This window comes from Pezoporus flaviventris, unplaced genomic scaffold (genome assembly GCF_033815535.1).
Source record: "Pezoporus flaviventris isolate CSIRO_AGI_PZ_B2104156 unplaced genomic scaffold, CSIRO_AGI_Pfla_v1 ptg000213l, whole genome shotgun sequence".
Taxonomy (NCBI): domain Eukaryota; kingdom Metazoa; phylum Chordata; class Aves; order Psittaciformes; family Psittacidae; genus Pezoporus; species Pezoporus flaviventris.
In genome coordinates, this window is record NW_026892761.1 from 470,416 (window position 1) to 486,663 (window position 16,248).

The 16,248-nt window shown below is 47.1% G+C and overlaps 1 protein-coding gene across 1 annotated transcript; it reads left to right on the plus strand.

The window, feature by feature from the left end:
• Positions 1-16,234, plus strand: NCOA5 (nuclear receptor coactivator 5). The gene is made up of 9 exons (XM_061441680.1): positions 1-825; positions 1,316-1,423; positions 5,312-5,378; positions 8,646-8,996; positions 9,263-9,378; positions 9,497-9,623; positions 11,480-11,679; positions 13,609-13,932; positions 14,342-16,234. The coding sequence occupies exons 1-9, from the start codon at positions 663-665 to the stop codon at positions 14,983-14,985; spliced, it is 2,100 nt and encodes a 699-aa protein (XP_061297664.1). The 5' UTR covers positions 1-662; the 3' UTR covers positions 14,986-16,234.
• Positions 16,235-16,248: the final 14 nt, after the last annotated feature.

Below are 16,248 nucleotides of genomic sequence, written 5' to 3' on the forward strand. Positions count from 1 at the left end.
CCATGGGGGTCCCCAAATTCCCATGTGGACCCGCCTTCTGTGGGAGCCCACACCTGGAGGGGGCCGAGGACGTGCTGTTCACCAGGGGCTGAATGAGAAACTGCATTTTGGCACTGAAAGCCAAGATTCCACATGCAGTGAAGCAATCCAGGTGTGGTCCCTTGGAGCATTTGGGCAGTGCTTCCTGGTATCTCGCTCAAAGCCTGTATTGAAATCTTTGGGTTATGCAATGTTGTGATGAGTGTTTCCTTTCTGCGTGTTAAAATACTGCATAGACTTCAACTCTGGTCACCAGTGGACTGAAGAAATGGGTGTTCCTAAAAGCTTAAAGTCAAGGTGTGTTAATGGAAAATGAGTTTTATTTGTATCTTACTTTGGAGTTAAACCATTAAAACTTGTCTGTGAAATAATTGGGGTTGGTGCCTTTCAGTATTGCAGAAAATCCCAAGTGAAAAGCCTCAGTACATGTTCTTCCCAGAGCTCTGTATCCCTGGGCTAGGATTCCTCTGGAGTGTCACTTACGTTGCGCAGCCTTGGTTGGTTTCCAGCCACAAAGCAGTCCAGTTGAATGCCCGGTTTGGTGTGTGGGGTTGCAGTGACACACGTGATGTGCATGGCCCTTTTTCTTTTTTGCGAAGAGTTGCATTTGGGACGACAGCAAAATGGCTCGAGGACGCAAGAGCAATAGCATCAAACAGAGCGACTTCACCAACAGCACCAACCCCCAGGACTTAGAGAGAAGACTTTTTGTCGGCAATTTGCCCACAGACCACATGACTCGTGAAGAAATGGAAGAGATATTTTCAAAATATGGCAAAATCAGGGGTTAGTATTTTATCTTTATGCCTTTTTGTGCCTGGGAACTCAGAAATACCACTTTCATGCTTGTCAAATGGTATTTGCTGATGATGGGAGGAGTAACTAATCCTGTTCCTAAAAAGTGACCTTTCAGTGATAACTTTATCTGAAAAAGGGATTCCTTCAGCATAGCTGAGATGTAACGTGTGTGTATCAGCTACATTTCAGCTTTGGGTTTGCAGTATGATGTTACAAGACTCTTTCAAGTAACTTCATAGTCTCTTAATCAAATCTTGGTCACATCACAGGCTGTATTTTGCTCACTGCCTTGTCAGAAGGCAGTGGATCTATGAAATACATTTCAGAGCCTTTAAGCTCTGCATTTTGATCCTGGTGGATGTGGTTTTCCCAGGAAACTTGCAGTGGTTTCTTGGCTGGGGGTTAAGTGGTGGCCTGGGCGTGGGTTGATGGTGTCCCCTGGTTGTAACCAGTCTTGCCCTGCTGTTGCCTTTTCCAGCCCTCAGCATGTACCATGGCTATGGGTTCGTGCAGTACGACCGTCTGGAAGATGTCCAGGCCGCTCTGGACGGGGAGAAGGGCCGCCTTTATAAAGGGTATAGATTAGGTAAGGAAAACTGCTCCGTGCTCTCCCACTGACCCCAGCATGCATCCCAGTAGAGAGTGCTCTTGTTCTAAAGCTCTCCAGAAAGATCCCTATGTGACACTTGCCTGGTGTTAGACTCAAATCACTTTTAGTAGCTATGTATTTCCCTTCAGTTACTTGCTGTAAGTGCTGTGTGTTTCATCTTCCTACCTAGGTCTTACTCTGAACTCACCTTTGTGTGTTAGTGTTTGAAAAGGTCTGCTGCTCTGTGCGAGAGGCTGCTCTAGCCCTAGGCAGTGCTCATCACAACCTCATGCATGTAGTTTTAAAACATTTAAAAACATTTGTAGAGCAGCACTGGCTCTTCTTGGCAGGCTCAGGAATTGGTCACAGCACTCAGCAGCTTGTGAGCCCAGTAATCTTGGGTGGGTTTGCACATGTCAGTCTGAAAGCAGTGTGTAAGTACCAGGTGCTTTAAAGAGGTCATTTTCATAAAGATAAAAATAATTCAGCTAAATGTGCTGGGAGCAAACTTAAACAGGAGCAAATTGTTAGAAAGCTGAGTAATCTGTTACATGCAAGCAAAAAAAAATTACTCTTGAAGTAAACCTGTGCTAATTTGAAGACAAACAGTTTGACTTAGAAAGGAATGAAAGGAGCATTAAACGATGACTTGTGGGAAGGTGTGTGTAGAATGACAAGCCCAAGCCTCAAGATGGAAATGCAGGCAAATAGACAAGGAGGGTAGAAGGATACAAGAAGAAGTTATGGCCAGTGTTGTCTAAGTCTAGAAGCTTAAGCAGGAGCAACTGCAGCTGCTTTAGAAGCTGAGGTGTAACTGTCAGGGAATGATAACGGTTTCTAACTGGAAAGACCACTTGGTCCTCAGTTTCTGCTGTCTCTCTTTGAAGAGGCACAAGGAGCTTTAATATAAATTGCATTTCAGTAGCAAAATTGAAAAGGTAGAGCAGCAGCTACCAAAACTGGACCTCTCAAAAAGTTTAAATCTCTTGTCTGTGAGGCTCAGTGCAGACCTGCCTAGGCTGTTCCTGTTGTTTTCCTACAAGCCTTGGGAAAACCAGGGATTTTCCAGGGCCATAGCAGAGCGCTGTAGATGTGCCAGTCAGCAGCGTAAGTGGGACAAGCAAGGCATCAGCCCCTGATAACAAAGGAATTCTTCCACCTGACACCCACTGAGAAGGGAATTCATTAATGCAAATCAAAAGAAATCCTACCTCTTACTCCACTGATACTGGGAGCTTTATGGCTGAGAGAGCAGTGTTGATGTAAAGGCTTCTGTAAGATGTTTGGTTTGATTAAGCAGCTAAACAATTAAAACCAACATAGGGTTAAATGGAGCTCAGTGTAATATAGATGAAATTGCTCAGTGCTTTGAGTGGTGTTCTGGAAAAAACTGATTCCTGGCCATGCAGTGCTTTTATAAGTGACTTGGGGAGAAAAGACAATCATGTTTCAGAAAGAGAATGAAATAATGAAGATGGAGTTACTGGTGGTGAAATGACCTGGACTTCTTCCTAAGCTGGATGCAGGCAGAGCTGAGCTCTCACTAAACCCAGAAGGGAAGATCTGCACCCAGCAAGAGTGCTTTTGTCATTCCTGGCTGTACAAAGCAGCTTTGTAAGCAGGGAGGGTTTGCTACCTGGGGTATACTGCTGGAATACTGTGTTCAGATCTGGTATGCCTGTTTCAAAGAGGATAGTGCTAAATGGGAGAAGCCTCAGAAAAACCTGAAGAAGGCTTAAAGAGCTGAAGAACAAGTCCTAGCAAAAGCCTTGAGATAAAGGAGTGATGTGATCTGTGTAACAGACAGACCTGAAGATAAGCAAGTTTTAATCTAGTAGGCTTAGGCATGGCAAATCCTTAAATGGAAATAAATAGTTTTCTTCAGCAGCAAAGTAATTGACTTCTGGAATAACTCACTGAAGCTTTGGTGCTTTCTGTGCTCTGAAAACTTTTAAATTGGAATTGAATGTTCTGCTAAAAGATAAGCTTGAGCTCAATGCCACTGCTGCACTTGAGATAGGAATGTGATTCAAGGCTCTCTTGTCACCCGTGTTCATTCAGGAGATCACTGCAGTGGCCCTGTCACCTCAGAACCCTGCAGGACAGAAGACTTTCTTTTTTTCCTCTGAAGTTTTGTCACTGTTCACATACTTAACCTGTAAATGCTGTTAGCATTAAATAAAATGTTATTAAATCTGTTCTTTTTGCACCAGAAGAGGGTCCCTGTCAAAGGTGGTTTTTTTCTTCTAGGAAAATATTTTTGTTCAGATTTTTTTTTTTTTCAAGTAATGTATGGTTTTGAGTGTAAAAATCCTGATAGGTGTCGGCAATGGCATCGTAAAAGAGAATAAAAATAATCTTAAACCAAAGAAAGCAGATAGTGTCTTGCTTAAAGATAACACTTGCCTTTAAGGGGACAAAAATCTCAACTAAAAAATAAATGCAAGGAAAAGAGTTGCTTCAGTTACACTGCATGAGCATTAAATGTTAACTGCTAAGGATGCAAGTCGGTAAAAGACTTTGGGAGAGTTCAACTCCAGTGTTGCATTATACTAATGCTTCCACAAACACATTGAAGTGTTTTAATTATCTTTAATGGCTAAAGCTATGTAGGGAATAAATGCCCATCAAAGTTTGTGACAGCAGGCAAGAATGCAGCTGATCCTGGGGATTGATTCTGGGGACTGCTCTGTGGTGTTGAGTGCTCTGGTGCTGCAGTTCGGGTTCAGGCTGCACTTGCTTCTCTCCCCCCAAGAAAGAGAACAAGCTGCTCCTTGGTGGACAACGGGAGCAAAGCTTAGGACAGATCCTGTAACTGGAAGTTCTAAAGGATCATGTATGAAGCTGCAAAAGATAAGACTGAGTCTTACTAAAGCCAAGCGGCATGTTTATTCTCTTGCAAGAGCTTTGAAAGGAGCTAATGCAAACAGCTAATAGGACTTCTTTAATTGTTGATAGGTTCTTGGGAAGCAGATACAACCTGGGTTGGTTTTGTTTGTGTCCTTTAAAGGCTCTGAAACATCTGAAAAAAACATCTGAAGACATTTCTGTCTGTTCTTGCCCCCCTCCAGTGTCTTATTTCATCCTCAGTCAGCTGTTACCAGACGCTTTGTTTCCTCACAGTAGAACAAATCGGTCCCTTCCAGTTCTGGGCAGCTTCATTTTTTTCTAGTTGAGGACAAGACACTGTTTATCCAGTTCTCTTACTTCTTTGTATTTGACTTCATGGTGATTTTCATGGAGGTGCTCAGAAGCCAACCAGTTCTCAGTTTCTGATCTGTTGCATCACTTTGCATCGTGTTAACAGTGGTGCTTTGAATGCGTCATGTTGACCTTCCCCAGAAGCTTGTGCCTCAGGCTCCCTGGATCCCGCTCACTGAGTGGAGGCTGCAGCCATGCCTTGGGATGCAGTTGCATGTGCCACTTGAGAGCCCCCATGTTCTCAATAAGGGTAGCAGTATGCTCTGTTGAGCAGGTCTGGCTGGGAACTTGAGACTGTGCTGACTATCAGCTTCCTTTCTTGGAGGTTTTCAGACTCTGCTTTTTCTCCTAGAGTCCATGAGTTGCTTTCTGCTCGCTCATAGACTGCAGAAGAAAGAGATTCTCTTATGGAATGAAGAGTCTGCATGTGGGCCTGAACATAAAGGGTTAAAACTCTACCCAGGCTGTCCACCCTATTTTGAAGGCAGAAATACATGAACATTTCATTATGTTGTACTGTCTAAACTTAATAAAAAATTGTCAAAGTGACAATGTCTCTCTGCTGAATGGATTTTCTTGCACCATCTGGATGTTGTTGAACTTAAGTTGCTTTCATTTGAATTGTGCTGATGATATTTTTTTTGTTCCATAGCATTGAACAGATGGGTTGATTATTCTTTACAGATATTAATAAAGCAGTGGAAAGAAGAAATATGAATAAGGCTTCATCAAGGTCCAGTCCGGCACGAAGGTAAAGTACCTGGAAGCAGTGAGTTGTAGTAGGAAGGTCAGGGCGTGAGCCCAGTGGCCTGTGCTAAATGTGTTTGTCTCCCCCACGGCCACCCCCAGTCAGACGGCGACACTCAAGTGAGACAGCTGGGACGTGGCTGCTGCAGCTCTCGGGGGCCTTCTGGCACTGGCACCTCAGGAGGCATGAGGGAAACCTCGTGTCTGCTGCTGTGACTGCAGCTAAGTGTGATGTTTTGCAGCAAAAGTTGTAGGGGACTTGTGAGGAAGAATACATTTGATGTTCTCTCCTGCCTCAAGTGTCAGAGAAGCCGGGGCATATCTAGGGAATGCTACTGGGCCGTAGTATTCCCAGTGCCATGCTGCAGAGGACTTCAGGATCTTGTCTCTTCTGATGTCAGAAGCTTCTAGTGCTGAAATGAGACTGGAAAAGAACATACGAGTGAAGCACAAGAGAGCAAACATCTCTCTTGCACTGTCCTGTCTGCCAGGACCTGGAGCCAGGTTAGTGATGGGCACCTGCCAGCTTCTCGTCATTTCCCATCCCTCGGTAGGCACAGCGCATGCCACTCCTGCACCTCCTCCATGTGTGAAGTCACAGGCAAGTGGAGAAGACACAGACTGTCCTGTCACAGGAGGGCAACTTCAGGTTCCTTTCCATGGCACTACTGGGAGCACATAAAGATGTGCTGTGGTGGTAGCTTGGTGTGAAGTGTGCATCTTCTGTGCCTGTACTGTGAAGCTTTCCACACTGTTTCTTGTTGGACTTGAAGGTTATCAAGCCCTGACGTGTCTGGCGTGGTCTATGAACTTGACCTGTTAAATTACAAAAAAAAAAATGAGGAAAAAGCGCAGCCAGAAAAACATCTGCCACCAAAAAAAAAAAGCAGCAAATGCATAGCTGCAATAGTTGGCATCATCTAGGTCTTTTATATGTGCTGCACTTAGCCTGCACAGGGCCGAATGCACTTGCAGAGACCATCATGCTACAGGAACCACTTTGGCCACACAGCTGGGGGGTCCCATTACACATCTGTAAACATCCAAGCCTTGGGCCTGGGCCATGTGAGGTGTGCTCAGTGCTGGTACAAGGACCCCAAGCACACTGCAGGTACATGGGCAGCCGGCACTGATGGCATGTCTTTGGCCTCAGGCTCTGATGCCATGGGCGTTGGTCCTCAGACCACACTGGGAGGGGAAAAACAGCAGGTCCAGATGCATTGGGACCCGTGTCATCCTGCGTGTGCAAGAGCAGATGGCCACATCAAGGCCCCCAAGGAGCACTGAAGCTGCATGAGCATGTCGAAGGCTGTGGTGCCGCTGAGACAGGCACTGGATTCCAGCTGGCACTGCAGACACCATGGCCATCCCATGTCACTAGCACCAGTCCCAAGCAGCACTGTGGGCATCAAAGTCCTGGGCGTGGATAATGGACCTGGTCCATGCTGCAGGTGTGTGAATGACAGCGGTGGATTCCTGTGCCACAGTGCTGAGTCCTGAGCAGACGTGGGCAGCGGGGCTGATGTGGTAGGAGTCAGACTGTGGTGATGGAGGTGCAGAAGGCCACTGTGCCTTCGTGCTGCTGCCTCTCTGCAAGCAGCCTGACAGTGAGGGGGAGCACAGGGAATCCATGCCACGTCTGTGCTTCTGTGGCAGTTATGCGGTTCTCGTTCTGAATCTATTTGTCTCTGCAAATAGTGGATGTGGCCTGTTCTGGTCACTCCACTTCCAGCTGGAATAAATGTCCTATGCCAAACAATCCTGCTGCATCTGGCTGTTTTGCTGTAGTTCTCCAGCTACAGAACGACCAGGTACTCAGTATGCATTAGAGCAAGTGGGAAATTTCCCCTGAGCTTCTGCCATGGTTCACTGTAGGCTGGGGGGGAAGGGGACAAGGACAATGTATCTCATATGATGTGGTTTCAATACAGATCACAGAGAAGTGGATCTGTGTGTCCAGGAGGCTGAGGGAGTTTGCACTTGTGTGTATGCCAATAGTGTTTCTTTCACAGGAGGACACTATGTGTGTTCTTGGTGGCACCTCTGTAGTTGTCCTGAAGTTTGTTTCATACCTGACATAAAAGCAGGGAATGCCAGTGCTTCTGTGTGCCTCCCAGCACAGCTGGGTGTAACCACCCAAATCCATGCACAGGCTCTTCACATCTGTCTCTGCCTGACAATGAACTTGGGCACATCTGACTCGCTACTCCTGCTGTTCTCTCCAGGTGACTACCACGTGAATGCACCATAGTGGGAGCAGACTTGTGTTCTGCTTATCTTTCCTAACCTGGATTATACTGATAGAGGACTCTAAATGTCTGTCAAGTTTTGGAAATAAAAAGATTCAAAAAGCTGGGTTTCTTCTGATGGCTGTCAGTATCTTGGGGAAAGAACATTCTGAACACTTGAGTCTCAGTAGTTTCTCTACAAGTTTTTTTTTCTGTTTGGCTTAGACTGCAGTGAATTGATGTGGTTTTTTTTTCTGGAAAACAAAATATGACCTGGAAAAAAACTACTTTTTGGGGAAAAGTTGAAGACTGGGATATTATTCTTCCTTTCCTCCGAAGACAATGCAGTACAAAGTCTGAATGAGATGGATCATTCAGATACAACAGAGAAGCTGTTGCTGCTGAGGATGTGGTGCTGGTGGGGTTTGGTACCCCCTTAACAGGGCCATCATACGCGTAAGACTGGCTTTGTACAGAGACTCTCCTTTCCAGTGCAGGACACGGCGGCCGCTGTCACTGCTTTCTGCTGGTAGCAGTAACCCAACCACAACATGGAAGCTGCAGTGCCTTTGGTCACAGCAAACTCCTTTTTTAATCGTATGACAATAACAGATTATTTCAGGTATTCTGCTGTCATTGACTGGTGAACTTAATGGATCCCATGAATGCTCCTGGCTACTGCAGATCTGTGGGTATTGGGCTCCAGCACCTTGAATGCTCTCAAAGAACTTGCAAAAGCACATTTAATAGTTATGAGGCTGGAGGCCTTGAAATGGTGTTTTCTCAGGTGCCTGTTAACTTCTTCCACAGGTGCTCTACACTTTCAGTGATGCTTCATTAAGTAGCTGTCTGGGTCTTGTTTGGTATGAGAAATATTGCAGTTAAAAGCTTCTCCACGCTGCTTCAACAAATAAGGTTTTGGGGCAGTTCTTGCTATGGTGGGTTAGGAGGGAGGATTCAACTGCTTTGGCACCTCAGGTAAGAGATCTAGGGGTAATTGTACTGGTGTCATTAACAGTCTAATGGACTGGTGTTTTCCTCAGGGAGCCCTATGCCTATGGGGATGGCCGAGACGCCAGACGTGACCGCTCCCCTCTTCGGGGGAGCCCACGGAGAGACCCCAGAGATGGTAGAAATGGCCGAGATTCCAGAGACACTCGAGACATTCGAGCTAGAGACATGCGTGATGCCAGAGACCACAGGGACCCCCGGGACCTGCGGGACCCACGGGACATCAGGGATCCAAGAGACCTGCGGGACCCTCGTGATGTTCGAGACCTTCGTGACCCACGGGAGCCGCTGTATGATCGATACAGGGATCCACGGGATATGAGAAATCCACGAGATGTGAGGGATCCACGGGATATGAGAGACCCTCGGGACCCTTTGTACAGGTAATTTCCCTGGGATTGTATTTGCCAACACATTTTATGGTGTTCCTGCCTCAATGGCTGTGCCGGATTGAGTGGTATCAGGCATCTAAGATCAGGAAATTGCTCCAGCTGGGGACAGTTGGGTGCCTGCTTTGAGTCTTGTGGGGAGCAGGTGGGTACTCCAGAATTGAAATCAAGGAGGGTTTGCGTGTGCTGCATTGGCCAAAGTTATTGCCTGAGCTGGTGCTGGAGCATGGAAACCTTTGCTGCTTCTGTAAACGTTGCAGACGAGATGAATCCTATGACCGTTACATTCGCTTCGAAGACTACTGTCGGCGGAAGGACGACTCTTACTACGACCGTTACAAAGAGCATTTTGACAGAGCACCAGTGAATTCAGATGGTGAGTACCTGTAACGTTGTAATGGGCAGATTGACATCTCCCGCTGGAGGGTGCGGGAGATGCTGTGGTATCTTGAGCTGAAGGCATCATGTGTTCTGTCCCTGGGCCTGGCTTTCAGAGCGCCTGAAGCGTGAGGAGCGGCGCCGGGAGGAGCTGTACCGTCAGTACTACGAGGAAATCAAGAGACGTTTTGATGCAGAGAGACCCGTGGATTGTTCTGTGATCGTGGTGAATAAACAGACAAAGTAAGGAAACAGTTATGACAAATTTTATTATCGCATGGTAAAAGAAAATAGAACTAAACTTAGTCCTGCTTTGAGGCTTTTTGTTTTGCTAGTTGTTTTTGAAGGATGTGGCTTTAGAGCCCTTGGAAAGCCACAGCGCCTGTTGCTGTTCTGGGAACATAGGTTGATGAGGTGGAGAAATGTTGTATCTTGTGCTTTACTTTTATTTCTTTCTTGTCACCTGTCACTATACCTTCTCCTGTTACTTTTCTACTTAATCTTCATATCAGCCTACTGCCGTGACAGGTTATAGCAGTCTGTACTTGCTATTCATGGGTTGAGTGATACAGAACTTACTCATATGTGCCAACCAGCACATAGTGCAGAGCAGGTGTTGAGGGAGTCGTGGGGGTGTTAGTTTCAGAGCTCCTGTCACACTGGTTACTAGGACAGATACCTGTCATCACTGCCAATCTAACGTGCAAGAAATACAAAATCACTGCTGCCAGTCATGAGCGGTGTCGGAGCACATGTGAGTAGTAACCAGGGCGAGCTCCTGAGGCAGCCCAAGCACTGGACTGGGAACAGGGGGGCACATCTGTGCCTGGTACAGTGGGAGGAGGGGCTGTAATGATGGCACCACTCCGATGTCTACAGCTTTACACATAAATACATTGAAGAATAGAAAATAGTAAATAAATCATAGACTTGGCCTGGAGTCTAATGAAAGTGTTTGTCAAGGGGAGATGTAAGGCTCTGTCTCTGTAGCCCTGCAGAAAAAAGATCAAGTGTTAGTTTTATTTCACTCTGCTCTATCTGTGCGGCAGAAAAGCAGAGCTGGTGCTTGCCTGGCCTGGTGGTGGAAGACAGAACAGGAAATGGGAATAAGGGTAGCAGTGAAACTAGAAATAAACTGTGTTTTGCTTTTAATGGAGTTGATTGCCTATTGGAACAAATCTTGAAAGGAAATTATAGATTCTTTATCCCTTGGTGACTAAAAGTCTTTAGAAGATATTCTAATAGGGCACAAGTTATTGTACTTGATATAGGTAGAAATTTTTTGTTCAAGAGGACCAGCTTAATAACCTAAGGATCATTTTGGTCTCTAACAGCTAGGAACCTTAAGAGCTGGAGCATGTAATAAGTGTTGGGTATTGAAGCAATGATGTCACCTACTATAGAACTGTTAAAGGGGACTCCTAAATGACTTGGGTACATGGTCCATGTAACTTAGAAATCCTTAGAAAGACAGCTGAGGGGGAACAGTTTTAGTCATTGTTAACAGTGTTCACAGCCAAAGATGATGAACTAAACCTCTTTCAGAAGGCGTGGGTGCGCACAGACTAGACTGCAGGAGAGAGGATACAAGAACAGTGGATTCATAGATGCTGTGTTGATTCTGGGCTAGAGCAGAAAGCAGCAGGTAGAACAAATGAGCAAGAAATAAGGAATAAGGCACATTTGAACAGTTAAGATGCTGAATGTAGCACAAGTAACTTCTGTAGGTTGGCTGCTCTGCTATTTGCCCCTTAGATTCCTGTGGGCATAAATTAACTCACTTAATGAGTTCAGTTTAAACACATTTATATGCAAACCAGTCTATAATAGTGTAAATCCTTTTGCAAACACTGTTTCTCAGCTAAGCTAAGGTTTGATCTGTAATTTATTTCAGTTAAACTGAAATGACTTATTCAGATCAAAACAAGGGCTCTTGCATCACTGTAATGAGGTTGCTATAATACTGTCCTGTTACACACTGTGAGATTTGGCAAGCCATCAGAGCAGCGAATCTGAGGTGACAGCGAGGGTGGGTGTGCCAGGGTTTCTGTTTCTGTGTGACTGACGTGTTAAACTCTACTGGCTTTGCTTTGTGGTAGGGAGTATGCGGAGTCAGTGGGGCGGAAAGTGCGGGATCTGGGCATGGTAGTGGACCTGATCTTCCTCAACACAGAGATGTCACTGACGCAAGCCCTGGACGATGTGAGCAGAGGAGGGTCTCCTTTTGCCATTGTCATCACCCAGCAGCATCAAGTTCACCGCTCTTGCACTGTTAACATCATGTTTGGCACCCCACAAGGTACGGAGGTCTCAATAGGCTCTGTAGTTGTGTGTTTGCTTTGAACCACTCCAAGTGCTGCTTCAGAGCACTTTTTAGCAGAATCACACAGGACAAGGTTCATCCTTGCTGTGACATAAGTAGTTATTAATGACTTAACACCACGTCATAAATGTGAATATTGTTATTTACAAGTTTCCATAATACTTTATTTGTCCCTTGTCAAAAGAGGACTGTTTTATTTCTACCAAGAGGGAATCTCAGGTGCATTCTCAGCACCTAATACCACCAGCCTTTGCATCTGAGGGCAAGCTGTGAGCCCCAGCTCTAGAAATGATGGCATTGCCCTGGCAGATTTCTGAGTAAGACCAGTCCAGACTCAGGTTATCACTTGTTGTTCTGAAGGAGAGCATGTTTGGAATGTGGCAAATTACAGGACAAATTTTAAAACCAAATGTAATTTAAGGAAAACAGGATAATGATCACGTGTGTGGGCAAGGTAAAGATCCAGTCATGAAACTGGAAAGAGTTCTAAAAAGACTGGACTATAAAGGTGTTGGGTCTATGCACACCACCTTCTGAGCGCTGCTTACGCTTGTCACATCACTTCATCCCAAGGTGTGACTTGGTGATTGTGAGGGTGGGTGTAGGTATTAAAACAAGTCTCATCAGAATGTGATTATGGAGAGCAGCCTGTGCTCTCATAGAAGGCTCTGCACATCCTCTGTTTACACATGGGGCTTGTGAGGCTGCACTTGAGCTTTGGGAGGTTATTGCTCCCTTACTGTGTTCTCAAGTAGTGTTTTGTGAGGTTCATCAGGGAGAGTAAACATCTGAATGCACAGGCACTGCTTTTTGAGTGCTCACTGACTGAGGAAGCCTAGGTTTCTTTAGCATGGGGTGCAGACGTGGTAAGAGGGTTCCCTAACTTGTGCAGAAATACAGCTCACACACTTCACTGGGCTTTCCACTGCCCTTGGTTTTAACTCTTAAGTCCTTTGGTTAACACCCATCCTCCCACAAAGTTTACCTTCTTTTCTGGATCTAATGGTATATCACATCTGATAAGAACCCCAGCTCATCCACAGCTCTTTCTAGAGATGAAACATGCTCACTTGAACCACACACAGCCAACTTTGCGTTCACATCAGTTTCAGGGAACTCTTTCACCACTGGTGCAAAGCATAATGTTAAAATGAACCCCACTTTCCTGTTAGGAGGAAATGGGTGCCAGGAATTAATGTTCTGCAGGTGTGAAAAGTGCTCAGAGCTTTGGGCACTCTTTGGAATGTGAAGGCTCTTTTTATTTCCCTGCATAAAGCTGTGTTCAGGGCATTGTTTGTGTCTGTGCTTTGTGAGGTGGAAATAATGACCTCGAAAACTTCAAAAAGCAGCTGCACAAAACACCAAAGAGTTTTGCAATTGGCCATTACTGGTTGCATTGTAGAGCTTGATTGCTGCTTACTGCCCCTGAGTAGTAAACATAAGCAGCAATGTGACCTTGAGCCAGTGCTCTCCTCCCCACCTCCTGTGTACACACACCTTATTGAGGGGTTGGCAGTACAGAACCAAGTAATCCCGCTGCTGTCCTCCTCCGGAAAGCTTTCACAGCCTTCAGAGGACAAGTTTGGGATCTGCCCGAGGGTTTAGAGGCTGGAAATCTCTCTTCTTAGAGAACAGAGAACTTACGTGAGAGGTAGAGGGAGCTGCTGTCCCTTCTTAAATGGGTCTGATCCAATATCTTGTCAGAGCCCTGAGCTGTGGAAGGAAGGGGTGGCCTTGCTGGGTGATAGCCTTGAGCCTGTTGTTGGCTTAGCAAATGGAGGTGTTACTGTGTGCCTGGGAAGCTTCCCAAGTCTGTGCCTGCAGTCCTCGCCTGCTGACTGAGATGTGCTGGTGTGCACGAGGCAAGGCACCTCCTGTTACCCTCCTTTGCTTTCCGTCGTGCAGAGCACCGCAACATGCCCCAGGCGGATGCCATGGTGCTGGTGGCCAGGAATTACGAGCGCTACAAAACGGAGTGTCGGGAGAAGGAGCGTGACGAGATCGCCCGGCAGGCGGCCAAGATGGCAGATGAGGCTGTCCTGCAGGAGCGGGAGCGCCCGGGCCCTGGGGACGAGGGGGCCCGGGGGGGTCACCCCCCGGCGATCCAGACTCTCCTGAACCTGCTGGCAGACAACCGCTACCTGACTGCCGAGGAGATGGACAAAGTGATCAACTACCTGAGGGACCGGAAGGAGCGGCTGCTGAGGGGCAGCACCGAGGCCCTGCAGGGTAAGGCTTGGGGCCACTGGTGGTGCGGTGTCTGCTCCCTCTGGGCTGGGACAGGGAAGGTACCGGGATTCCAGAGAAGTCCTAGTGCCATAACTGCCTCACCCAGCACCCCAGTTTGCTGAAATGGGCATGGCCCTGGGGCAGCTGAGACCATTCAGATCTTTCATGTGAAAGAACTTTTATGCTGGATTCTCTCAGGAAGCGATGGAACTGCCATAACTTGTTTGGCTGCTCAAGCAGAGCAACAGCTCTGCAGAGTGGTTTGGGTTCCCCAGAGCTGTGCAGCTCTCCTGTTCAGAGGAGGGTATTCACTGAGACTTGTGGCTTTGGTAGCTGTTTCATGAGTTTTCTTTAGGTTTCCCTTCACGGGCATGTGCAGAGCTTTAACCCTCTTCCCTTTCTTTCCCAGCACCCATGTCAAGACAGTCTTTGGGGGCACCTTCAGGATCATCTCTGGGTGGTCAGTCCAGCCTTCCAAGCAATCAAGCTCATCAGGGTGCACAGCCTATGGTCTCTGCTCCTTCTGTTCCAGTGTCCTCTTCTAATCCTCAGCAGGAGCTTCAGGCAAAAATCCTCAGTCTCTTCAACAGTGGGGCAGCAGCAGTGGCCAACAGCACTCCGGCAGCCGCTGCCGGTGCATCAGGCAGCTCACCAAGCCAGAACTTTGCTAGCATGGGCAGTGGCCAGGCCCGCCCAGCACAGATGGGTGCTGGAAACTTAAACCAGGCTCAGCAGAGATTGCAGACTCCAAGCACACAGATTCCTGCTCTCCAGGGCCCTTCAAGAAATGCAGGTCCAAGGCCTGGAGCTCCTCCACAAGCTCAGGCGCTCTATGGTCAGCACCAGAATCGCCTCCCTGCACCTAGCAATGTACCTGCTCCAAGGCCAGTATCTTCTGGTATCAACTTCGACAACCCCAGTGTGCAGAAAGCCTTGGACACCCTTATCCAGAGTGGTCCTGCACTCTCTCACTTAGTGAGCCAAACAGTGGCCCAGGGGCGAGCAGGGTCCTCAGCCCAGCAACCTATGGGTTCCTACCAGCGACACTACTAAAGCTGAGCTGTCAGGCCCTTTCCCCCTCCCTTTGCCATTCCATACTTATACTTGTTTAAAGAGTTTCCTGTCCTTGACACGGGACAAATGCCCCTGGATATGCATGTGCTCTCCAGTTGGTGAGAGCGTACCCCGGTGGCACTGTGCTCTGGCTGGCAGTGTCTGGAGAAGCGTGCTCTGATTCCCTGGTGGCAGGAGCTGCTTTTGATAGTTGGTTGTGTTGTCCAGTCCCAGAAGCTGCTGCAGTGATGGCCCTGCTGCATTTTTCTTGCTTCCAGCACCTGGTGCATCTCCATGTTGAGGTGCAGCTTGGTCTTGAATGGTCTCAGTATAGTTTTGGGTCAATGGTTTTGAAGAAACAGGGGACTGGACAGAACCTGACTGGCCTCTTGGAGACGCACCTCCTCAGAGTGGGCACTGTTTTTCTTTGGGTTTCTTTTTTCAATTTTTATTTTTTTTTTATGACACATAAGCCAGTTGGAAGGTCCAGTGGTAGCATTAGAGCTGAACTCATGGAATACATGCCTGACCCTACTCAGTCACCCAGGACCGCACTGTATGGACTTCCCTTGCTGAAGTGTCCCGACAGGAGTGCTGCTCATCACACCCAGCCCATGGAAAGCAGCAGCTTTGGCTCCAGTACTGTGGCAGATCTGAAATGAGCTTCCAGCCAAGGCAGAGATTTGAAATGGGCTGTCAGTTTTCCTGCACTCAGCAGTTGGTGTTAAGATTGATCTGTTAAATTTGGTGTATAAATTTCCTCTCATCTAACCCTGACTGGGGACAGTTGGTTGCTGTAGCCCAAGAGCTCAGCCACAGCCATGCTGCTGGCCCTGCCTTGGCAATACCTGGAGCCAGTTACAAGGGGTGAGTGTCTGCTCTCACTGTTGGTTGGTGTTCTGTCCGTCTGAGGAGGTGAGGCAGTGCCATGATGCAATACTATCATTTTATACATTTTCTTCAACACTTTGGTAGCTGCAGCAGGCAGTTGAGTGGACAATGGGGCAGTGATTCTTCACCGTGTTTATAACCAGTAACATACTTTGATACCAGAACACAAAACATCTCTGAACGACATGGTCCTCCCCATCACAGCCCCTTAGTCCAGGCAGTACTAAGGGAGCAGTGTTCTCGGAGCTGAGGGTTCCTTTGTCCCAGGTGGTTTGTGTTGTAGCAGTTGATTTTTTTTGCTCTCTGTGCTGTTAACAGGAGGACTTTACTTTCTAATAAAAAGGTGGGAAAAAAGTTTTGTGTTTTGTTGTA